This window comes from Fusarium odoratissimum, assembly GCF_000260195.1.
Source record: "Fusarium odoratissimum NRRL 54006 unplaced genomic scaffold supercont1.12, whole genome shotgun sequence".
In the NCBI taxonomy this organism is placed as follows: domain Eukaryota; kingdom Fungi; phylum Ascomycota; class Sordariomycetes; order Hypocreales; family Nectriaceae; genus Fusarium; species Fusarium odoratissimum.
The window spans coordinates 960,157-976,040 of record NW_022158698.1 but is presented as its reverse complement, the minus strand read 5'-3'; the positions used below and the strand labels follow the sequence as shown (position 1 = coordinate 976,040).

Here is a 15,884-nt window from a genome sequence, read left to right as displayed (position 1 = left end):
CCTGATGCCCCACGCTCCGGGCCGGCAAAAGCGTGAGAGTGTGAGAGAGCGGACGGAGAAAGTCACGGTGAAGTGGAGCGTTTGAAAACTCTCACCGTCGAGCTTCTTCGGGCATTGGCGGCCAGAGAGCCAGAAAGGATTGGGACTATTCAAGCGGACCAATGAGACTGGAAAAGTAGGGTCCCCACATTCACAACAGGAAAAAGGTCAAGGTGAAAAAAGCTGTCGGCGGGCGGGATGTAAAAGCCGAGGTGATGAAAGACAGAACAGAGAGAGGAGAGAATCGGGGCATGCTCAGCCAAGGGGAGTGCGAAAGTATCTTGGCCAAAAGGAGTGACGTTAGAGTTCCCCAGTTTACCCGTCCGTCTCCCCCAGGCCCGTGTCGCGCCGACAAGGTATGACTCGCTCTATTTTGCCTTACTTCCCTTCTGGGGTCGGATAACAATAGCGGGAGATCATTCTTATCGTCGCACTGCGGATACAGAGCCAGGTATAATAAACATGGAGAGATGAACAGATAGGCCATTTGTGCGGAATAGAGTCACTCGATCTAGGTCACATTGGGCAGAGACAGTTGGCCTTCCTCATGCAGAAACACTTATGTGTTGTGCTATGCTTAGCTGAGCTGTCTTTTTTTTCTCTCACTGACTCTTCATCTTGCTCGCCCCGTTAATGCCCCCCAAGGATAAGGCCCGAAGAACGGGGCTCATGTTCCAGAGCCCCAGTTGCACCTTCCATTGGAGCCTCCTGCTTCTCCCGCTGGGGTAAGAGAAGAAAAAGGTGGAGGGGCAGGCACAAAACGCAAACCCGCAATACCTACGCCCCACGCCCCATGCCCCGTACTGCCTCTGATCTTAGAGATTGAATGCACCCCCTTGGAAGTAGTAGATAGACACCCCCAAGCCCAAGCCAAGCACGCCAAAAGGTGAGCACAAAAAAAAAAGAAAGAAAAAAACTCAACTGGCGGAGTCCACAATGGGGCCGCCCACGGGGCCCTCCAACTAAAATCAGTGGACTTCTCCCCTGTAGCGTAGACCGGACCCTCTAGTGACTTTTCCCTGTAGGCGCTCCCCCTTCTGTTTTTACCGCTGCCTGGCCTGGCGGGCTCGGTTTCTCTCAGCAGGTATCCTCAGCAGGTACCTACAAGCCATCGTGGTGCCCTCGGACGTGGGGTGAACAGGGTGTGTGTTGTGGAAGGGGGTGTCCTCGCTGGCCCTTCCCGTCCCTCGTTCCCTCTCTTTCCCCTCCACCCTCGCTCCATTCGCGCCTCCCTCTCTGTTCCTCGACGTCGCAGTGCAGTGCGTGCTTCTAGTGCCGAGCCCGGCATCTTTTATAACCTTCCAATCCCCCCATCCCCTCCATCCTCCTGATTTCCGTCCTTTCCAAATATCTACATTCGATCTTCCAGCTTCCCCGGAACTTGATTCCTCCACCAACTCGTATTCACTTCCGAGATCTCAATCGAAGGATAATTTCATTCAGTACCAGCCCGACAACAACAATAACAAACATCACCACCTGAACGATATACCCGTTCACACACAACGAAACACCATTATCTCGACGACACTGGAGTTACTCCACCACCACAGCCAACCTCAATAACAGTTACTTTGTTGAGAGTTGGGTCTTCCAGACGTCTATCACATGCAACGAGCACAGTCGGCCGTGGATTTTTCCAATCTACTTAACCCCACAGTTCCGGCTGATAAGGAATCCGAGAAACCCCAACAGGGCGACGTCGAGATGGCTACAGCAGCAGTGACCGTTATCAAACCCAATGGCCCCCTTCCGGGTGTCCAGAACTCGGAGAACTCAAATGAGTTGCCCCGGCCTTACAAGTGCCCTCTCTGCGATAAGGCCTTCCACCGCCTCGAGCATCAGACTCGACACATCCGCACTCACACTGGAGAGAAGCCTCACGCCTGCCAGTTTCCCGGCTGTAGCAAGAAGTTCTCTCGATCTGATGAGCTCACACGCCACTCTCGCATTCACAACAACCCTAACTCAAGGCGAGGTAACAAGGCGGCTCAAGCACACCAGCAGCAGCAGCACCAAATGCACCAGCAGCAGGGCCTTCCGCCTCATATGATGCCCGATGGAATGATGGCGCCGCCTCCCGCGCCCAAGACCATCCGATCTGCCCCTGGCTCTGCACTGGCTTCACCCAATGTGTCTCCTCCTCACTCATACTCTACCTTTGCTCTGCCCGTTTCTGCGGTTCACTACAATCGCGGCGGTGACATTTCCATGCTGGCCAAGGCTGCTACTCAGGTTGAGCGTGAGACTCTGACTGCTCCTCCTCACCATAGCAACAACCACCGTCATCATCCTTACTTTGGTCACGGAATGCATAGCTCTCGAGGCCACTTGCCTACGCTCTCTTCCTATCACATGGGCCGCTCTCATTCAAATGAGGACCCCAGCGATGACCACTACTCTGGCGCCATGCGACATGCTAAGCGATCAAGGCCCAACTCCCCCAACTCTACAGCTCCCTCTTCGCCAACATTTTCTCACGACTCTCTGTCACCCACTCCCGACCACACCCCTATCGCCACTCCTGCTCACTCTCCTCGTCTGCGACCTTTCTCTACTGGTTATGAGCTGCCAAGTCTCCGAAATTTGTCTCTCCAGCACAATACGACGCCTGCTCTGGCCCCTATGGAGCCTCATCTCGAGCAGAATCAGTTCCAGCAGGGATCTGCCCCCACTACCCAGCCTCGCCCTACTGGGATGTCTTTGACAGACATCATCAGCCGGCCCGATGGATCTCAGCGAAAACTTCCTGTTCCTCAGGTCCCCAAGGTGGCTGTCCAGGATCTACTTTCTGATAATGGCTTCAGCCACAGCGGCAGAAGCTCAGGAACCAGCAGTTTGGCCGGTGGCGATCTCATGGATCGAATGTAGGACACGACATGGCATCGCAACTCGCACGACTTGATGACGACTATGGGTTATAGAGGAATAGAAAGGAATGGCGTTTATGGTTTACAACATGGCATTCGAATTACATCATCTCAAGGATTGAGCACTCGGCGAGGATTTGGGCGGCATTTGTGAAATGAAAGAAAGCATTTTTTGTTCAAGGGCGGGTGGACTACGGTAACAACACCGAGTCCGGCCCATGTTTGGGAGGCGGCGGAAACTAGAATTCGAATTGCGGAGCACTTGGATTTTTTACCCTCGGGCTTGCCTCGGGGGACGTCGGAGGCTATCACTGCCCCGTCAGAAAAGCAGTTCTATTTGATATCCACGGATTGTGTTCTCTTACTTCTTGTTATGAAAGAAACTTCACTCCTGTTACAATTTCAATCAAAAATATCATGTCAAATGTTTAATGTTCATGTCTCCTTATTTTTTATTCTTTGGATGTGCGGGATCACTCTACTCTGAAGAGGGCCTTGATGGGACTTGATAATGGGTCGACTAGGGTCTGGCACACTCGGGTAAGCCTCAGCTCAGCTTTGTCAAGCCTGCGCTGGAGGCTAACATTACTGGGTTGCCAGTGGCTCTTTGGAAGACTACGTAACTAATACTTGTATGATTCACGGCGATAGATAGATACCTAGACCAAAAAATGCAGCGATGTTATTCAACAAAAACCCACAGTTGCAATGCTCACAGAGTTTATTAACCCCCTCCACTTGGAAACGAAGTAACCTGGCTGATCTGGAATGCCAGCGATGAACTCACCGTGTCGTAAACCTGCTGGCCTGATGGCTGATGTCAGGATCATCGCGTGTAACAGATGGCCATTGCAACTTATGGAGGGGTGGCTATCCATTAGGGACTTCGCAGGTTCAATGCTGAATAACTTACGTCGCGACATCCTTGGATGACGCTATCTCCGTTGCAGAAGGTTTAACCACGATCGAGGAGGGGGATCTAGAGACAGAAACAAACCTCCCCAGAGCGGAACCGCAGAATCGGAAGGGCCAATATTACCTATTTTTCCCTCTATCCCTCTCTCTGTCTGAAGGGGGGGGGTTATTTACCAAGCAGGGCAAGGTTTGGTTTAGAATTTGGCTTGTCTTGGGGGCCAAGCCCAGCCCAGCTCGGCGTTGGTACCCCTTTTTTAGATAAACCAGATCAGACAGATCTAAGGATGCCGTCATATGACGGGGAGTTTGACGACAGATGTTGACGGGGTAAGCATGTCTGGAAGAGTTTATCTCTGTCCGGGTATTCGGAAGAGGAATGCTCAGATACATCATAGCAGATGTTCCGATACTGTCCTGATATTTTTTTCTCTTTCGGACACATCCTCAAGGTCTATGCATATTCGATCAAAATGGCTGACGGGCAGAACTGCCACAATCTGATCTGCCGCATCCCCACCATGGATATGCACTATCACACCACACCCCATCCCATCCATACCTGGGTATCCAACCCCAACCTAGCCTCTGTGTGTCAGCGCCCCCGATGGTGAAATTCTCAGATGGTGGTGGTCATTACATGGGAAACAAGCAAAACTCCCAGGTGATGTAGTGCTGTGCCGGTATTGGTAGACGCACTCACTCTTACTGTTGTCTCTTTTCGCTTCTGTTATCTACCCATGCACATCCACCAGAGAATAAACCCTTTCGGCTTATGATATGAGCCTCCCGGCTATTCATATTTTCAGGGCGCAACAAGTGCCCCTCAGCGGCCGCGCCAGATGAGGAGACCTTTCAGTTTCGGGGTGCAGGACCGCTGGGCTGAGAGTCTATCAGAAAGATTGAAGCCACAAATGCCCTTGATCAGTCTTTGTTGATAAGGCGACGTATAAGGTCCTCGACGAGTGAATGGGGGCTTCTTGACCCTCCCCGTGGGGTGTGCGCGTGTTGGTGGTGACACCAAAAGCAAAAGGGTGAGAGGACAGAACATTTCAACCTCGCCCATCAGTGCGCAAGCAAGAAATTGCGATTCTGTCAATGTACCGGGTGGCACGCCTCAACTTTGCATCAATTCATCCAGCGCATCACGTCAGCCCATGAGGCTTCAAGCCTTCCAGGCACCCTCTTAGGGTTTCCCCTGATAGATACGGGTACACTGGTGACTGGCTCACACTGATAAGTCATACGTGGTCCTGAGACTGTTTCTGAGAGGTAGGACAACGGGCTTAGGATACGCGTCCTCCAGATACCAAGACTCTGTCTTTGCTCAGCCCGGCCAAACTCAGGGGTGCAGCTATTTTGATTTGGTACAGCAAAGGGACAAAGTATCATTGGATGTCTGATGCTTTTTTGCGCGCGTACTGTCGGTGTACAAAGGATGGCGAAACTGTCTCTAATTAAGCCTAATAATGTTCTGAGGAAAGCATCCCCTTGTTCACGGTAATTGTTGGGAAGATTAAAATTCAACATGTGAAGTTCAAAAACAGCCATTTGCTGGCTGGCCCAGGTGTCTCGGGCCGGGATGGTCGGTGAAGGGGTCTTGCACCGGGCGATACGCGCCATGTACCACACATACAATGGCAGATGCACACCAGTGAAGTGTCTGGCAAGTGGGGGATTTTCTCAATGTGGCCGTCTTTCGTGGGCTGAGTGGTTCAACAACCCCTGGCCACGATAAGCACCAAGCTGAGGGAAACAGTCGGTTTGATTAGAGCAGTCGACTCACGGCAACACAAGTCCGGCACAGAAATGTAAGGCAAGTTCACCGCTACAAATCAAGAACGAATGAGAGCTGTGCCAGAAATCGGATGCAAGCGTGAAATGGTGTGTAGCAGAAAGTGTGCGAACCAAGAAGAAACACCAATTTTGACAAGTTTTCCGAATCTGGGCTGGAGTCCAAGGAAGGATTGCCAGTTGAAATCCGGGGATGGGTGGTGTGTGCGCTTCTCCCCCAAACTTTCGAGATGCGGGTGTGTGCCAACTTTAGCTCTGGGCTTGTTTTCAATGTACTGTTTTTGCTTCTTGGAGGGTGGTATTCGCGGGGTCAGGCAGCCTGACCAAGTCCAGTGAAAACTGGGGTTGGAATGGACGCTTTTGGCTGGCCGATAGGCGATGCCAACCTCACGTCGACGACGTCAAGTAACTGGCGATCATTTTTCACTTCTGCTTAAACATCACTCCTGTTATCGCTCCAGGCGGCTGGAAGGCGCAAGGCACACACACACGCGCGCGCACACACACACACACACACATGCTCTGGTGATCGCGATTGCGGGCCGTTATCAAGCGACGATGATGTCTTATCTTGAGAATCGACAACTTTCTGGGGCCCCGGGAAACGGACCCAAATCAGGGCAAGACCAGAAGATCAGTCTCAGCCAGAATCTTGACTCAGGGGTTGCTGATTCTCATGCTGAATCTGCTGGTCATCAAGTCTATGTAGCAGAAGCTTAGTTGAACAGGACAGGTAGCATAACTTCTGTTGGACTTGTCCCACGCTCCAACATGAAAGTAGTGGTGCCAGCGCCCAGCCAGTTCACCGTTCACACCTAGGGGCTTGATATCAGCTGGGCCATGCATGTGGCCAGTTGTAACTTGTAAGGGATGGCGTCGTGATTTGAACAACGTGATCTCGATTCTGAATCGCAGGATCGTTCAGTCATGTCCGGGTCATTGGAGCGGTAGAGCTCGTCCCGGGCCGGAGTTTGCGTGGGATGGTCGTGTAACGCATAATTGCTTCTTTCAAAGCTCACATGGACCATCGCGGGTATGGCGCTGAAGTTCCTGAATGTGAGCTAAGCCGCCTAAACTCAAACCAGGAATTTTGACCATTACTTCTGAAGGGTCTGTTTGCGTTGTGCTCGTAAAATGGCTGGCTGATCAGAGACCTATTGCCTATTTTGTGGGTGGAGTTGATTCTGAATGGCATCAGGATCGTCCTTTGTGTTTCGTGCCTCTTTCTAAGGATCTGCGTGTGAAAGGGAGCATATTAAGCCATCAATCACAATGGGATTGTTTACCTGGTTTGTTCGGATGTTGTGGAATGTACATGTACTCCATGTGTCAAGTTCATTTGTTACTATGTAACCTCCTTGCGTCTGGATCGGGATGATGTTTAAGGAGAGAGTATTCATTGACACCCAAGCAGACGATGCAGACCGTTCAACAGAGGATACCCGGATACCCAGTCATAAATCTACCAGGCAAGTGACAAGTTCATTAGAAAGGAGCGACTGTTTGTCAGGACGGTTACCTTCCCAGCATCGTAGTTCATTATACGATGCGCCCACTTGAACGATGTTAGTTCATTGAAATGGCAAGAACTGACGTCGACGTAGGGTTCCTATTACCCGCGTCATGTTGTCGATCTTCTATTTCAATATCTTCATTGTTCGAGCATTTCTTGATTGACTTTGAGCCTGACTCGCATTCTTTCAATATCTGTTGGTGATGATGCAGTTAATATGGAGAAGAGAACCCCTGGGGCCTCTACGTCAGTGGATCTGTCTATTTATGTCAACCACAGACAGCGTACCATCACCCTCAGATACAGATAGGTACAGACAGGAACTTGCTGCAACAACCCCAGCACATGATGCTTCCAGAAAAGCAAACCAACAAGGAATCTCCGGGGAACTTAGAGAGCATGGTTCCTGAAATTTAGCCTGGCAAACAACGTCGATCGACCAAAATGCCTATGACAAAGAAGCACCCCAGCGATACACGACGTATTCAGCGGAACTATACGCTGACACTTCCAGCGACGGGCGCTCTACACCGGATACACACGGCATGTTTTTAAAGGCTGAGACAAGACGAGGCCAGGGGAATGAGGCCTTTTGAGGCTACTCTGACGAGGTCGAGAGCTGTCACAGCTCCTGGCTCAGTTGGCACCTTTCCCCTAAGAGCAAAGGTCACAAGCGGACCCTGAGATGACGGAAGAGCCCTCGTGAGAAGATCAACTGAAAGTCTGAATTTTTTTTTTTTTTTTTTTTTTTTTTTTTTTTTTTTTTTTTGCAAGCATTGGCTGTTATGTTGAATTGTCTTGTTCCTGATGCAGCACAGCCAAGCATCGAGCAAGGTCTCATAGTGGATGCTCTCCCCCACGCCCACGCCCCGCGATATGTCAGAGAAGCATGGGTCTACATGGGGAAGAGCTCCTTACAAAGTTGTAATCCTTGTCAGGGCCGCGCCGCCTGAGGGGTGTGAGCAATCACATGGGGGTTGAGCCCATGATGAGCGCTAAATACCAGGTTTATTCGCATCACACGGGCTTGTAGGGCAAACTTACCGATTTTATGAATGCTTGTGGAATTGCACTATCAGTGATCATGCAAAGCATTTGTTAAAGGCAGACCAGACAGTCGTTCAGGTACTCGATAGATACTAATGACTGGAAGCCAAGTCCAGAGTATGGCCTGCTCATCATTCCAAACATTTCCAAACAAGATGGTCACCCACCAGCTTGGCTCGCCCAACCCTTTGTTCCGTGATTCAAGAATATTTTCGTCCGGACCCGACAGACGAACCAACAATTGCAACATAGCCCCTACCTAGTTGATGCTGGTCTCACAAGTGTGGGATGTGACAGGCTATGACGGAACACCTCATGCTTAATAGCTTGACCTCGATTGTTAGCCAAAGTTGAGGTTTAACAACTGCCTGTCGCTGCTCGAGCGACTGGATTCTAGATACCTAGCTTATGTCTCCATCCGTTCATAGGCCTTACCATATTCAAGTGGTGATGTAGTAGTCCTACATATGACTAGAGATGCGCCTATCAAGACCTGAGCTGGTTATTAACCAACCCGAGAGTGAAACCCGGTTTACGTTTGAGGCTCAAGAGACCCAATTGCTGATTGCCCAAGCATGTGAGTCTACATGAGAATTGATGCGTGGTGGGTCTAATAGAACGTGATAAGATGCATGGCTTCGATTCGCACCCTACATATTCAATGGACCGAGGGAGCTGGCTTAGTCGAAGATATCAGCAACTGCTCGAATACTATCGTGAGCTGAAAAACCCGCCAAGCTTATCAGCAGCGTTGTAGCATGGTTGGTTGAGACAAGGTCAACATGCTTTTAAATCCCTGATGATTGTGGGGATCATGGAAGCAAGGCGCAGGGCATTTGACACGTATAGCAAGGAAATGACGCGTGCCGTTGAACAATCAAACGACTCGTGGGATCGTTTTCACGGCCGCTCAGGACGATTCTGTCACTGTTACTGTACCTAAGACTGATAGTCGGGCCTTTGGTTGCAGGGCAGGAGAGCCCGCCTGGCTCGAAGTGACGATGCCGGATGTTCAGTTCAGATAAGGGCATGTGGGAGAACAATGCTGGATGATTGCTTCTAACTTATCAAGCTGTATGGTACGTGAGGATAGTGGCCGTCATCGAATATCGTGTTATGGCATGTGATGATGCTTCGGGGTTGTACCACGACTTCCAATATTGTCGACAGGTTTGAGAGGTGAAGGTCCTGAATGGATGAAGAGTGGCTGACTGATTTCAATAAAGCACCGGCACTTTTCTGCCTATCCGAAGGCTTGCTTGCACACCACCAGACATGAATACTACCACGCCACACACGCAGAGACCGGAATGTTCGGCCGTCGCAGCTGCAGTCGACAGGAGCATATTAAACCCGGGCGAACCTTGAGAGCCTCATTCTTAGACCAACCTCTAAGTTGATGCTGCATAATATTCTAGATACGACTGTGAGAATGCAACCACCAGCAGACTTCGCATATAGGTGGGTAGCCAACTGATTTTCTTGAGAGAGCATGTGAATCCGACTCACAGCACCTTGCACTCTCTGGTTTCGGATAAGTTCCTGGACTACGAAAAGCAACTAAAAGCAAGCCGAATGTGATGAGAAGCAGGCTGACTCTCAGCCTAGGGTCCAAACTCCAGGAGCTCTGGAGACTAAAGGATTCACCAGTGAAGAAAAAGCACGTTTATGACAGGGATTCCCGTAAAGAGCTCAATTTCCAGGGTTCGAAGGGGAAAAAATCTTTGTTCGGGGCAATACGGATTTGCCGAGCAAAGCCCTCGGAAGAAATCGTATTGAGACCAAGCCTCTAGAGCGAACTAGTGAGCTCCACATGATAACGAAACAGCTTCTTTTCATGGCGCCTAGAAAACCATCAGTCAAAGTTCCATGGGGGGGCGTGGAGATTAGATTGAGCGCCAAAGCCGCTGGACCGAGGATAGCAACTACCGGCATAGCTTTGCGGTTTGCTCTTGTTTTACTTTGACGCACTTGCACGGACGCTCCTGAAGCAACCCTGGATGTAGGCCGAGGTACTATATGACGGCATTCCAAAGGTGAGGCGAGAAAGGTACCAGGCTCGCAGATCCCGATCTCGGTGACTGATATAATTTTGCTTCCCCAGATTTCGACACACGCCCTGCCGATGTTCCCCAGAAAGTGCTGATCTATGCGTGACGGTGTGGATGTAAAGCATAGGGACCCTTGATAGCCATGACGATAGCTTCACCAGAGAACCACTCACACTGAAAAAAAGACCTTTTCTCCAAGAGGAAGTTCCGAAAACTGAGGTCGTTTCGACCGGCTAAGAAATCTGCTCTAGCCAAGAACCCAGTTCTTATGACTGTACCTGGAATTCATGTGTCATTCTTACATACTTGGTAATCAAGGAAATCTGGAGATCAGGAATAAACTTTTCAGACTAGTATTGTCTACGTCAAGAAGTTCTGATGCGGCTCCTTTAAATCTTTGGATGGCTTGTCACATGCATTGGTGGTCAGTCACATGTTCCGTGATGCTCAAGATGATGAGAGCTGGGCTAGGTATTGTGAGACTGCTCTAACGTAATAGATAGGTGTAGTTGTTTATGCCAATGATTGAGACAATCTCAGCAGGCTTTTTGGTGTGCTTGTAGCCGCTGCCGCAATTCATATGGATGAGTACTGGCGGAATCCTCATCAAAACAGTTTCTGAAAACTCAGGAGAACAGTAGATACACAGCGTTGAGAATGATTGAGGATGACCTGTGCGGTTACTTGGTCACCATTCACTCTTTAGTAAAGGAAGATTCCTTCTGATTCATCTCAATTGTCAACAGACCGTGTTGTATAAATCCATGACAATGTTGAGAAGAGTTAGATCTCAGTCATCACTCTGCAACTTGCCTCAACATGAACATCCAATGACCGGAAGTCGAGAGACGTCAAGAGGATACGTAGAACATATGGAGTATATCTGAATCGTGAAAGAAGTTGCGTACTACGATGCTGATTCTGAAGTACGAGTCTTCTCCCCTGAGACTCTTGTCAACTTATGTGTCAAGTGAGACTGAGCACTATGAACTCACCAGGGACTGTCTAGTTTGCAGGGTCAGAGTCCCAGCTTGTGTCGAACTGTGATCAATGAAAGTGAGCCTATAATAAAATAGAGGGATTGCGGCTGAAGTGTTGTGCTTCAGCTCAATCCTTTTGAGTGTCTCGCTGTCTTGTCATGGCGGAATTGAGCCTTCATGTCAACGGCATGATCCCTTTGGCGATAGACTACATAGGGTTTGTCTCATAGCCAGGAGAGATTATTATTGATCATACCACTGACTGACTGGCTGGGCTTGCATCATTTGTGTGATTCGTAGTCGAGTCTACAGAGGTATCCTGGGTTCTTTGCCTAGGGTTATGTTGTCAGCTCTCCCCAAAGACTGCATCGCAGATCGAGCATGTTTGTTTACGATCTAGGAAACAGTTCTAAGCAGTTTGGTATCTCTGTTCTGGGTTGGAATGCGCGTTCTGGGCGAATATTTATATGAATGGTATCCTTTAACCCCTTGGACCTAAAGGATGAGGTTGCGGGAAGCCCATACGTTCTTGTGGTCTTACTATAGTGTACGATTTATGAGCAGATGAACAGTAAGCCATCTAGCGGGCAAGTTGTCCATATCCAGAGAATCTCCCAAATTGCCAAGATTGCAGCGAGATCGGCCACCAGATATCAATCGTATTGGTTGAAGCCAAGGCAACTGAGACTGAGACAGCAATATATATTACACTTCGGAGGTCTTTTGCCCGTTAATATATGAGACAGAGCGCAGTTTGTATGAAGATGTAAAAAACCACTAGTGTGAAGAGGTTGGTGCTTAATATCCAGGACTGGACATGTAATTTCAACGGGGAGGCTCTTATAATCCTCAGGAACAGTTTGAAAGTGATAAGAATCTCCAGCTGGAGTTATGATTTGCCCCAAAACGATACAAATGGCAGTTTGAAGTATCGATTGTAGGTCCAGTGTAGGCTGTAAGGCTGAAAGTGAGGTCGGATGCCTTTGGGCCTTGAAGCTGGCATGGCGGAATTAGTTCGTGGAAGTAAATGGCAGGATTACACGAGTTCAGAACACGGCATAATAACTTATCCTTCTTTCCATTGTTTGTCATTGTTGAATGTCTACAAAGAGCTGTAATCATAAAACTTGGATAAAGATACACAGGTTTGCCCGTCAACTGCTCCGCGATGAACGTAGATAACAGCACACAAAGCTTGGAACCGACTATAAATACAAAGGTCGCCTAGTCAAGCCGGCTTCCAGCATATGATACAAGAACTCAGAGTTCCTTTGCACACCAACCCAGTCCGGAATGGCTGCATGGTAAGATCTCAGACTTCGTAAGTCGTTGAACATTCAGGATATAACAATTACCACTTCACTCCAAAGAAGCTGAGTTTCTTGCCACCCTTGGAGGATGCTGCATCCTCTTGCTCAAGGTAGATTCTGTCATGACCTTTGATGTCGACAAAGAGATATTTGTACTCAAAGTCACTATGGCCGCGGTATCTGACCATATGAAGCCGTGCAATACCGTTGTTCTTGGGCCCATCAACCTAAAGCTGTTAGCTTCTCTGGTTCATGAACAACCGTATTTGACGTACATAGAAATGCATCATTATATGCTGGTCTCCGCGAGCATCTGTCGTTTCCGTAGATCTAGCCCGGTCAGCAATTTGACTTGTTTACAAATGACGGTCAAGCTCACGCAACAGGACGTGCCCTCCTCCACTTGTTGAATGTCTCGTCCCCATGTGCTGTAATCTTCTTGGAGTCGCCCATGAGTTCGATTATACGAGGGTCACGTTTGATCTTGTCGACTGCGCGGTTGAAGTTGGAGATCTTGCTATCGGGGGAGAAGACGTCTGTCCAGAGGAAATACCCTACACCGCCCTAAAGGAAGTACAATGTTCGTCAATGCCACTTGTATGTGCTGTTGCAAAGCCACTTACAGTGAGCACGAGACCGACGAGGATCATGCCAAAGTTGAAGCTCTGCTGCGTCGCTCTCGCTGCCTTCTCTCCCACCGAAAGCTCTGTCCAAGGTACATATCCATTATCGTTGAACGGCGTCACTGCTCTTCGCTTCGATTTGGAGCTTTGAGGCGATGCTCCTAAGCCTTGTTGTGTCGCATAGTATCTCGAGACATGGAAAGGTCGAAGCGTTGATGGGATGCCCCGGAAGGCTATTGATCCGGTCGCGATGAGATTTGTCGTCGTCGGTTTCATCCTGGCGATTCGACAATAGCCATTGTACAAAGACAATTGCCTTGATTGATTGCGAGTCAGCTAAACTGTGTGATCGACCTGTTAACAAGCTCAATCAGAAGCTCATCAAGTTGCAGCTTGATTGCGGCTCCACCGCCGGGCAGAATTCGAGGTGGGGTTGCCAATTATGACCAAAAGAAGGCTAGCGTCCGTCGATATGCCACCTTATCGACAACTGCCCTTGACTACACTTCTCCTTAATTCTCGACTCTGTCTTGTCCTGTCTTGTCTTAGCAATTCTACGAAATACCCCCCCAATCCAATTCTGTCCTCTCTTTGACACGTCGCAAATACGCTAGGATATAACTCCTTTTCGCGGTGCCGAGACCTCTTCTGTTGCTGCCTTTCTGTGTCACCTCTATACTCCCGCCTTATTACGGCCTAATAGTTAAGATGAGCGCCCTTGCGTCAAAGCAGCAGTCGCTCAAGATCTTTGAGAAGTTAAAGACTAAGCCTGCGAACAAGGTATGTACCCATTAGTTATTTCTGCGCATTCAGTAGAGACGTTAGCTGACCATTGCGCCTACCATCAGATCTGCTTCGACTGCGGCCAAAAGAACCCGACATGGACATCCGTCCCCTTTGGCATCTACCTCTGCCTTGACTGCTCCTCCAACCACCGAAACCTTGGTGTCCATATCTCATTTGTGCGATCAACGAACCTCGACCGTACGTAGACTCCAGCATATTCACTTCCCTTACAAAATCGACTTCAGAGCTAACGAGTTGGGACAGAGTGGCAATGGGACCAGCTCCGAGTTATGAAGGTTGGCGGTAACGAGTCTGCCACCAAGTTCTTCCAGCAGAATGGCGGTACTGCGGCGCTCAATAGTAAGGATCCTAAGACGAAATACCAGTCCAACGCCGCCACCAAGTATAAGGATGAGCTCAAGCGCCGCGCTGCGCGAGACGCCCAGGAGTATGTTTCTACGTCGCAAATAGTACCCCTGTTTTCAGCTGACATGTGTCTAGATACCCCAACGAGGTTGTTATTACTGATGCTACCGACGACGGAGCCGCCACACCTGCTGGCGAGCCCGACGACGACTTTTTCTCCTCCTGGGACAAGCCTGCTATTAAGCGACCTACCCCTCCTGTCTCTCGCACCGGAACCCCCCCTGTCGTCGGCCGCACTCCCTCTCCCTTCTTGAACTCGGGTAACGGTAAGGATATCGCACGTACAGCTTCGCCTCTGTCCCGATCTTCCACTGGCGACAACAAGCCTGCCAGCCGAATCACTACTTCCGCCGCTCTACGCAAGACGACCACTTCCACCGGTCCCCGAAAAGCCAACGTTCTCGGTGCCAAGAAGACCACCAAGCTGGGCGCAAAGAAGGTCACTAGCGACGTGATTGACTTTGACGAGGCGGAGCGCAAAGCTAAGGAAGAGGCTGACCGAATTGCGAAGCTCGGTTACGATCCTGATGCTGAGGAGGATCCCGCGACCAAGAATGCCTCTGGATCTGGTGCCGCCATCATCTCTCCCACTCCCGTCAGCCCCAGCCGCGGCACAAGTTCATCGCATACTCGCCAGAAGTCTGACGCTGAAGTCGAACGACTGGGCATGGGCATGGGCCGACTGGGATTCGGACAGATTGGTGGTCCCAAGGCTGCTGCCGCTCCTAAGAAGAACGCCGGAGGCTTTGGTTCCGTTGGACCTGTTAAGGCCGCTGCTGTTGGTAAGTTTTAGAAAGAACACAAAGACATAAAACGATACTAATTCGATGGTAGATGACTCAGAGAGATATGCTCGCGACAAGTTCGGCACCCAGAAGGGTATCTCATCCGACGAGTTCTTCGGAAAGGGTGCCTATGACCCCAACTCTCAGGCTGAGGCCAAGACCCGACTCCAAGGCTTCGAGGGCGCAACCGCCATTTCTTCAAATGCCTACTTCGGCCGACCAGAGGATGAGCCCGAGGAGGAATACGGCGATCTCGAGTCTGCCGCCAAGGACTTTGTGCGCAAGTTTGGTATCACAGCTGGTGACGATCTTGAGAATCTCACACAAATGGCCGGTGAGGTGTCCTCACGACTCCAGGGAGCCATTCGATCATACCTCGGGAACTAGACGAACTTTGCCCCTGTTGGTTCGAGGTTTAGGTGTGCGTGACTGTTTCTCATGCTGAGGAGCGTCCTGTTGGTGAAAAGGCAGCAGATGAGAAGAACAACCAAAGAGGCATGCGCCTGTTCGATTATCACTATCGAGCGGGAATTGGCGCACGGAGAAGATGCTCTTTGGCATGAATCTGGGGTCGGGATGCTTTTTGGAGCTGGCGTACATGTGAAGTCAAAGTTGACTGCTTGGTTACTCGAAGTATGATATAGATTTGATGTTTTCCTAGTTTATTAAATCAAAAACGTATCATTTTGGTTCATTGTGGATATTCGTGCACCGAAGAGAGTAGAGTGAGCTTCACAGAGATAGATAG

At 49.8% G+C, this 15,884-nt stretch overlaps 4 protein-coding genes across 5 annotated transcripts; 2 read left to right on the top strand and 2 right to left on the bottom strand.

Moving 5' to 3' along the window:
- The first annotated feature begins 1,259 nt into the window (after window positions 1-1,259).
- Window positions 1,260-7,701, top strand: FOIG_08309 (DNA-binding protein creA). The gene has a single exon (XM_031208306.1). The coding sequence runs from the start codon at window positions 1,648-1,650 to the stop codon at window positions 2,908-2,910; it is 1,263 nt and encodes a 420-aa protein (XP_031062440.1). The 5' UTR covers window positions 1,260-1,647; the 3' UTR covers window positions 2,911-7,701.
- Window positions 3,546-6,564, bottom strand: FOIG_08310 (uncharacterized protein). The gene has a single exon (XM_031208307.1). It carries the CDS (start codon window positions 5,442-5,444, stop codon window positions 4,950-4,952), a length of 495 nt encoding a protein of 164 aa, XP_031062441.1. The 5' UTR covers window positions 5,445-6,564; the 3' UTR covers window positions 3,546-4,949.
- Window positions 7,702-12,258: 4,557 nt separating the features above from the next.
- Window positions 12,259-13,663, bottom strand: FOIG_08308 (mitochondrial import inner membrane translocase subunit TIM21). The gene is made up of 4 exons (XM_031208305.1): window positions 13,140-13,663; window positions 12,896-13,080; window positions 12,792-12,846; window positions 12,259-12,743 (listed from the first exon to the last, which is right to left on the bottom strand). Exons 1-4 carry the CDS (start codon window positions 13,413-13,415, stop codon window positions 12,558-12,560), a joined length of 702 nt encoding a protein of 233 aa, XP_031062439.1. The 5' UTR covers window positions 13,416-13,663; the 3' UTR covers window positions 12,259-12,557.
- On the top strand, window positions 13,632-15,856 carry FOIG_08307 (uncharacterized protein). 2 transcript variants are annotated; one of them, XM_031208303.1, is made up of 5 exons: window positions 13,632-13,919; window positions 13,988-14,123; window positions 14,190-14,373; window positions 14,427-15,133; window positions 15,186-15,856. In XM_031208303.1, the coding sequence occupies exons 1-5, from the start codon at window positions 13,848-13,850 to the stop codon at window positions 15,521-15,523; spliced, it is 1,437 nt and encodes a 478-aa protein (XP_031062437.1). In that variant the 5' UTR covers window positions 13,632-13,847; the 3' UTR covers window positions 15,524-15,856. The 2 variants fall into 2 exon arrangements, with proteins under 2 accessions (XP_031062437.1, XP_031062438.1); XM_031208304.1 differs by having other exon boundaries at window positions 13,988-14,373.
- The last annotated feature ends 28 nt before the right edge of the window (window positions 15,857-15,884 follow it).